This window comes from Pygoscelis adeliae, unplaced genomic scaffold, assembly GCF_000699105.1.
Source record: "Pygoscelis adeliae isolate BGI_AS28 unplaced genomic scaffold, ASM69910v1 Scaffold392, whole genome shotgun sequence".
Lineage (NCBI taxonomy): Eukaryota > Metazoa > Chordata > Aves > Sphenisciformes > Spheniscidae > Pygoscelis > Pygoscelis adeliae.
In genome coordinates, this window is record NW_008824293.1 from 15,586 (window position 1) to 24,485 (window position 8,900).

The window sequence follows — 8,900 nt, forward strand, 5'->3', positions numbered from 1 at the left end:
TTATTGTATTTTTTCGTCAGACAAACACATTGATTTCTGGACCACAGTAGAGGATGGAAACCTTTCACAAACTTATTTATTTGAAAATACAAATATAAAATTATACTTTCCACATCTGTGATGTGAGAGACCCCCATCCACATAGTATTTTACAACAGGGCTTTAGAAAGCCATACACAGAGACCTGAAAGATGCTTGATATATATAGATACATATATATATGTATATATATAAAAAAAAAGTCACTACCAAAGTTCTCATCAGTTCATACTAAAGTATAAAAGGAAGGGCTAGGCCTGCCACTGTGCCATAGTTTATTTAGGTACATTTATGACCACCTGAAATGCTTAGACTTGCATCCTAGTACTGATGGAGTTCAGACCTCGTACAACAGAGAATGACGGGATTTGCTACCTACGACGGTCGACGCGACACACGAGCCCACGCGTGGTGTTACGAGTATGTACAGAACAGAGAGCCGGGCGCACGGGCGAGTCCCGCTTCCCCCCAGGCTGCCGGGGCCTCACCCTGCTCGGACACGGAGCTCTCTCGAGACAACACAGTCGGACTGTTTGGGAACCGAGAACCGATCATGAGGATTTACTTTCTCAAACTATTTTTTTTTTTTTTTGGTAATTTTTATTACAGTATTAAAGTATTGCTTAGCTTACAGAATCTCCTCACGTAGTGTTCGCACACGGCAATGGGTTTGACTTGGATTCTGTACGTATGAAACTCTACAGTGTCTGTGCGCAGACCGGGATCTGCCGGTGTGTCTTCGATGCATCCTGTCTCTTCACCTTACACTAACTTCAGTTTTCTGTTCGAACTATTTCGCTTAAAAAAACAAACCAAACCACTAAAAAAAAAAAAAAATTCAGAAAATTCCACCCAAAAGACATTTCCATAGCATAAAAGACAGCTATGAGTTAGTGTTGGTGTTTTTTTTTTTTTGTAAACAGTTTCATATGCAATATCATACATAACCATGGCTGGCCTTCAGTAAAAATGTAGTAAACTATATTGCTTTATTATTGATTATGTTGCATTGAGTGAATGGCAGAAACGAAACAGGAAGGTAACTGTGGCTGGAGTCGCTAGCCCTCATTCACACTACAGATGAAAACAGCATCCTGGGCTTCAGAGCAGGGAAGAAAAGAAATCCGAACACCTTTCAGGTCGTTATTACCAACAATTACCCAATGGTTTAACTAGCCTAGCAAGATGTGTAACATTCACCAGCGGTACGCTGCTGTACAATGGAAAAATAAACTTACAGCAAAGAGAGCCATGCTACCTTAAAGTCCAAGCTACAAATTCAACTTAAAATGAACATTTATGAAGTGTAAGAAACAAACAACAACAAAAAAAAAAAGGACAGATCAGGCTTCATTTTAATCAAGCCAATCACAAATGACTTTTTTCTTTTGAAGGGGGGAGGGCACCCGAGCTCTTGTGGCTCGCTACGACTCCTCTCAAAACGTCCCTCGTGTTTGGGATACAGCCCGTCCCCCGGCACGGCCGGCGTGGTGCCAGGCGCTCCGGGCAGGGGAGGAACCCGCCTGCGCCGCTGCCCGCGCTGGGGAGGCGCTTTGGGTGCCCATTTCGCACACCTGGATGGAAATCTCTCTCTTTTTGGTCACTCCGGGGGTAGCGGGTCCGTATGAGATATTTGGAAAGAAAAGGGCAATATCCCTCCGAACGATCCTTCGCTCGCTGTGCTTGACTAAAACAAAGGTGGAGCTGAACCTTTGTGCTGAAAAATTTACAAAAAACCCCCAAACAAACAACAAAGGAAAAAACCCAACCCTTCGAAATGGACTTCTAGATGAGTGGGGGACTAACGTGAACCTTAGTCTAGGTAGCCACATCAAAACATATCGGATTCCACGACATTTGTGCTATGGGCCACTGGGACTTCTCAAAAGGTATATAAACATCTAAAACATATTCACACAGATTAGCAATTTCTTCTGAGCATTCTTAAAAAAATATTTTTTTTTCTCTTAGTAAAATCGTTTTAATATACCGTGCCTCCCTCTTTTAAAAAATAAATTAAAAAAATCCAGTTTTGCATATCTAGCATTAGCATTTAAGGTAGTATGGCACATCCCCTTTTCAAAGTCAAGGGTGGGGATCTACAAATGCCTTAGGAGTTTGCCAGCATTTTTAACATTGTGAGACCTTTGGTTAGTTGAAACCGCATCAGATCAGCAAAAGAAAAAAAACAAGAGAAAAAAAACCCAAAGAAAAGAGGAAAGAAGAAAAAAAAAGGAAAACCTTCCCAAAATTATTAGCATTTTTTTTCTTAAATAAGAGAAAGTTCTATCCTTACTGGTCCTAAATCTGAATAACTACATCTAAATTTTTAACCTTAATTACGATACACCTACCAATATGTACTAGAAGAGGAAGAGAGAAAGAGGGGGGGAAAAATTCACTACACTAGCATCAGGACAGCACTCTTACAAGATAGCCATTTTATACACTATTAACATACAACAATGATCAACAAAGAATATTCTATGAGGTGACAGGGAATGGAGAGGAAAACCAACTGGTAGTACAGTACATCATCAACATTGACAAAATATCAATAAAAAATTCCCTGACGGTACATTGAATTTCAGGGAATTTGGTTTGTTGTTTTTTTTCGTTTTTATTTTTTAAAGAATTGTTTTATTTATTTTATTACTTGATCAAGTCTCAATATTTAAAAAGCGTCCAGCATTTTGCTTAAACCTGGTTGTTCTGAAATAAGAAAAAAACCTAAAATATTACATAAAAAGCATGATTCTTTTTTAAAAACAAGAAAAACAAGGTTTTCTCCTTTCGGTTAGCAGTATGGTGCCTTGTTTTTGTTAAAGATGCCTTGCTCTACCTTGTCTATTGAATGTCTACATTAGTCTACTCGTTAGTAAAATTTACAAAAATAGGAGTGCAGCAGCTCTTTTTAACAAATGTCGCATTCAGTGTCTTATACTGGCTGTACCTAAAGTACCAAATTTATAAACGTAACAATTTAAAAAAATATTAATAAAACTTGTCAATATTACGTTAAAAAAAGAAGAAATATATCCACACTACAGTATGTTCTTAATGCCACCTACCATGTTGTACTTCTAGTTTGCTGTTGCAGGCCTATTTACCAATATTAAAAAAATTAAATTAAAAAATATCCTTCATAAGTTTCCTCCCCCAACAGAGGACCATATATATAACAGCCAAATATTAAACATGTGCAAATAGGAAACTGTCAGTTTTTCCCCTACCAGTCACAGTGCAATGATGTTTTATACTTTATTTTTTTTTAAAATTCTGTTTACAACTACAATAAATTAAAATCTTCCGTTGCTTCTAGGGTGAAACTTGTAGCACTGAGGTATTCCCAAAAAAAAAAAAAACAAACCAAAGTTGCTTTCCTAATTTGTTAACACAGAAAGTAATGGATAAAAAAGGTAACCATGCAAGCTTTAAAGCCGCTCCGCCTGCGGCAGGCGAGCGCGGAGGAGGGACCTCGCCTCCGCCCGGGCCGCGCAGGGTGCCCGGAGCAGCTGAAATGACTGGACAGCAAGTTGATCTAGTTTAAAACAACGACTGAAAAAAAAAAATAAAGGTGTGCTTTGAACCGTAAATGCGTTAAATAGGAGAATCGTAGCTTCTTTTTCAGTCTTGGGAAAAGCAGGTTTTTAAATTAAAAAAATACCACTAGACTGTTCCTTTGTAAGCTGTGCACGTCTGATAGCGAAGATGCTGGTATGACGCTAGGAGAGCTGGAAGGTCTACCACGCCTACGGAGCAAGCCGAACAGTGTGTGCATCACCTAACCCCCGCGGGCCAGCTCCGGCAGTTGGTCGAAAAGTCTAAAACTTTCTTTCTTTTTTCTTCCATTTTCATAGAGAAACTGCCTTAGGCTGACTCCATCACAAAAATAGGTTTGTATTTCTCTTTCTTAATAGTTTATATGTAGTTAATGGAATTGTATTTACAGTATTTTTTTTTTTTTTCAGAATTCACAATTTCAAAAAACCTTATATCACCTCTTTCAACAAAAAAAAGCACTTATAGAAAAAGGACGCACAAAAAGTTTGTAGTCCTTGCCTTATTGCCGAAAATAGATAGAATTAGGTTAACGAAGACGCCACAAACGAAAAGAAGGGCTAGAGAACCTGCTGCTCACCCGCGCCCCCCGCGCCCTGCAAGGCCACCCTGAAACCGTGCCCGCCGCCAGCTCTGCTCCCCCCGCCACCCTCGGCGGCTGCAGAGGCGGGACCAGCGGCTGAGACTCCTGTCACCATCTCAGCATCCTTTAAGCAACAACGACTACGTAAAACAGAAGGGAGAAGGAGGGGAGGGGGGAAAGAAAAACGAAAGAAACCCCTTAATATAAACAGTTACACTATGGTTAGGCTCTTGCTAGATACACAAAGAATTAGAACTACGTGGCTACAAGACTATGTCAAAATGCTACGAAAAAATGTGGTTTGGAGAGGTTTAAAAAGAGGGGGGGGAACCCATCAAGAAAATAAAACGAACCAGAAATGGATTTTATATACATACTTTTAAAAGCTGTTGTTTTTATAGTACAGCAGATTCATGAGATGATGAGAGAGATTTTAAACAACCTAAGTCCGTCGAGTGCCACCTCCAGTTTGTTTGCGTTATCGGTGATGATGTAGTGCTCAAAGTCTGATGAGATCACCCAAACATGGGCCCGTTCAGAAACTTCGCCCCGTCTTGCCCGGACATCCAGAGAGACTCTGCAGGGAGGAGACGGCAGAAACAGGACACGGAGGAGAGCGAGAGTTAATTGAGGTCAACTGGGATTTTTAACAACCCCCCCCCACCCCCAAAGTGTTTGCAAAACGCTTTGCAAAGCCGCAGCGTGCTCTGATCCACACCAAGGGTGAATCCGGAGCGACCCGGCCGAAATGCAGAGGCGTTCCTGGGACTGCTGCCGTGGGAGAGTGTATTTAATGCATCTACTGCTCTCACTTTCCAGCTCCATCCCCGTGGAAAGCAGCCTGCCGGCTAAGCCTGGACTGCAGGCAGGCAGCACCTTCCCAGGCAGGCTGGGGTTAGCTGTGTGCTAGTCTGGTTTAGGAACAATAAAATGCAACCTGATATATCATCGGAAGGACAAAAACTGTTCCTCAGGCATCTGTTACGCCAGGAATTTACAAGGCTTCGGTAAAATGAGTTTTTTCTAAAGTACTTGAAAGGTAACAACTTTTACACGGGCACACCGCAGTGGTGATGATTTATTTTATAACGGAGGCTTCAGCTTCTAATGCTCTGTTCCTGCCGGTGCTTAATGTTGAGATGGAAATAAGTACTAGGGGACTGGTTCTGCAGGCAGCCGCTTGCTGCAAGGAATGCACCCTGATCACAGATTTTTGGGGGTGACCTCCAAAACCCATCCCCAAATGGCTGTGCCCAGGGTGAGGTCCCACCAGCACCCCGCAGGTCTGCGGGAACGGCCGGTCCCTGCCCCGGGGACCCGCAGCTCAGCCGAATTCATCCTCTACGGCCGCATCCTGCCCCAGGGAGCGGGGGCAGCCGGGGCGGGCGAGGGACCAGGCGCCTCGGGATGTGCCGCCGCAATAAAAATTTCAAACTCAGTGGTCCTTGAGGAATTAATAATAAGGCTCATTTCCTCCTCTCAAAATCTATTTTAATTAGTAATGAGCAACATTAAAAGCACTTTCTGTTTTTAAGTCATTAATGGTTTGAGTTTTAATACTGGCCAGTAAATGATGGTTACAGTTTGATGTGTTGTGGTAAGTGTAAAATGATTGCAATACATTAATCTGATGAGCGCTGCCTTCACTGCAGCGTTATTAGCGTGAATTATGATGTTCTGCTTAGGTCTCCAGCCGGCACCGTGTACCACCTCGTTAGTACAAAGGCTGACGGCCCAGAAAACATGAAGGATTCTGACAGATTGATCTGTGAACATACACTGATACGTGCAAATAATAACTGGGATTAAAGCAAGAGTGCTTATGCCACTTTTTTCTTTTCCATAAAAAATACGACTTGGTGGAGCAAATCAATTGACGGAACAATTTCAGGTAATCTTGGGTGTACGTGGGCAGATGAAGGGTAAATAGAAAACCCCTTTATCCACTAGTATTCAGGTAAAAATCTATTTTTATATAATTTAAAGCCTCCAAACGTTTTCCACAGTTCCCAGTCCCTTGACTAACTATAATTCTAATTTCATACATCGATTTTGAACATAAAACATGTGACATTGATCAGGTAGTGCTGGGCAAAAGGCAGAGAAATAAAGCCTGTCACATCCATTACATTTCTCTGCATGGACTAAGAGCTCTAGAGGTAAGCCTGTGCCATTTAATGGGGGCAACATCTGTTTTTCATTGACTTACTTTTCTAATCTACTCTATTCTCGGTGTAAGAATATTTGTTTGCAAAGGTGAATATGCCAAAGGCCAAAAAAATAAAAAAAAATAATTAAACATTTAATTAACTTGAGCTTAGTTCAAAGGGTAGGAAACTGGCAGCGATCCAAGGATGCATTACTCAGGTAATGTCTTTAATTTAATTTGCTTAGGTTTAATTTTTTTTTAATCTTGATAATTGCTCTATGGTTACTAGTTACAATGTTATCTTTTAGCTGTAATATTTGGTACAGCACTTAATTAAGAATGATGGCTTCTCTGTAATAAAGCAGTGGGGCTCGTCTATTTTTAGACCAGTGCACTGGTAGCGGATCTATAACCCCCATCGGGATGCTGTCAGCTGGCCCTTGGTCGTTTCCCCACAGGGTTCTGGGATCGCTGGGTTTTCTGCGGGCTTTTTGACTCTCCAAATTATTGCATGAAGTGTCATGAATATGAAAACGTGACTTTTTGGGGGTTTAGCTCCCGATCTGCCTTCCAGTTTCCAACCCGTGAGATTGATTTGAATAACATAAATCACAGAAAAGAATGATTAAAGGCCAAGGAAAGACGAAATGAAGATGAAAAATTGTTCGCTTAAAGTAAATATAGGGGAGATGGTAGTTTAGCACAAAGTACAAATGGTATATACTGTAATACCTCCAAGTGAGATGGCAACCAACCATGTGTAACGTTTCAATGGTATCCATTTGTAAAAGCCGTTGCAATCAAAGGTCCCTAAAATTGTACAATTGTTAAGTTCATCAGTGCTCTATACATGGGAACAGATGATTATTAATTTTGGCAAGAAATTATCAAAGGACTTGAAAGACTGTGTTGCCAGCATGAATAGGTATTTCTGAGAGCTGCTCTGGTCACCAGTGACTCGGTGTGCTGAACCCTACAGTTACCTTTCCAAGACCATCATCTTCTCATTCCCCCAGTTGCAAAAATAAGCTTTGGGTTTACCCTTCTTTATTTTTAAACCAGGGTTAGTAAATGGACAGTGTTAAATAAATATATATGTAAAAAGGGCTATGGGGTTCTTTGCAGTTATTGGGGAAATTAAGAGGCTGCCAATCTGCAAGTCAAATACAAAATCGTTCTTTGGAGAAGCGTTAGTGCAGACAAATCCGGACACCCAGGCGTGTACCTCGTATCCTGTTACTTGAAAAATCGGGATGTTGCTGAGGCCCAAGTGCCCAAGTTTTCAAGAACAAACAGGCCTTTTTCTTTAGGTGAAAAATGGAAATAAGAGGTGTTGTAAGTGGTGAGAGATGGCAGTTTAAATTGATGTAGCTCTTAGCAGAGCAATAACATTCCGTGTTTGGTACCAGAATTGATCCGAAGGGATTGTCAAGTCCCTGGCGTGACCACGGGAGGGGCAGGACCAGGACAGGAATTGAGCACGAGGGCACAAACGGAGGCAGCAGGGGTTTTTTTGTCTTTTTGGGTACTGGCTGATTATGCAATAAAAATAACACAGTTTCAGGAACTTTGTCTGCACTACGCTCCCGCTCCCCCCAGTCATCCAATTTGGTCAAAGAGTGAAATTCTCTGCTCAGTTTGAGGGATCCTGGGGGAGCCCTCTGTACTCTGACATGTTTACCGTACAAGAGGGGAAAAAAAAATCAAACTGTTTTACTAAAAAAAGGGAAACAACTTCAGTTGCAGTTTTTCTGTTTGGGAGACTGACAGCCACCAAAGAGGTCCAACCACATTCATGCTAACACACACAGGTAAAACAGCGCGATCCGAAAACCAGCATGCAGCTTTGTTAAGCAAATCGCTGTTGCCCGTAATTAGTGAGATTGCAGACCCACGCGGCATTAAAGAATTACTTTTCCAATGACTTGACAACAAACCAGAAGCGACTTACTTGTAACCTGCAGATTTTAAGGACTGTTAGTGATGTCGTACCCAGCTGGAAGTGGCCCGGGGGGGGTCAGCAAATGCCAGTGTCCACCCCCGGTCCACAGGGATGCTGCAGTTACCGGGATGGGCGGTGGGGAGGGGGACAGCCCTGTGGCCAGCGGTGGGATGGCCGTCCCCTCACCGGGGCGGCTGTGGGCAACTCTGGGGTCCCGCCAGCTGAATTAATGAGCCGCTTTTTCCTCGTTTAGGCGGGAGCAGGGGCTGCTGCATTGTCTGTGAAAGGGCGCATCAGCCGGGACGGCTGGTTGGGCTGATATAAAGCCCGTAAGCAGAAACTTTAAAGCCCATAATTATTAAGTATCTCCTTTTGAAGTGTGTCAGGTCTGGCCTGCAGAAGGCACCAGACAAGCGTTTCCAGCCGAGCTGGTACCCGGAGCGGCACGCCGGGCAGCCCGTTGGCAGCTCCAGCGGGTTTGGGCACAGCTCTAGCAGGCTACGGCAGCAAGGCGCTACGCTCGCCGTCAGGTCATAATTAGCAAAAAACCCAACATGCCGTGCCCCCCGATGTCCTTAAACAATGAACTGAGCCGGCTCCTCCCCCCCCGCCCCCTCACTCGTCGC

The 8,900-nt window shown here is 42.8% G+C and overlaps 1 protein-coding gene across 1 annotated transcript in view; it reads right to left on the bottom strand.

Annotated features, from left to right (window-relative positions):
* Positions 1-59: 59 nt before the first annotated feature.
* Positions 60-8,900, bottom strand: part of MSI2 (musashi RNA-binding protein 2) — a 261,841-nt gene continuing 253,000 nt past the window's right edge. Inside the window, exon 8 of the mRNA XM_009318791.1 lies at positions 60-4,760. Coding sequence (XP_009317066.1) covers positions 4,719-4,760 — 42 coding nt within the window. The 3' untranslated portion in view covers positions 60-4,718. The remainder of the gene's footprint in view (positions 4,761-8,900) is intronic.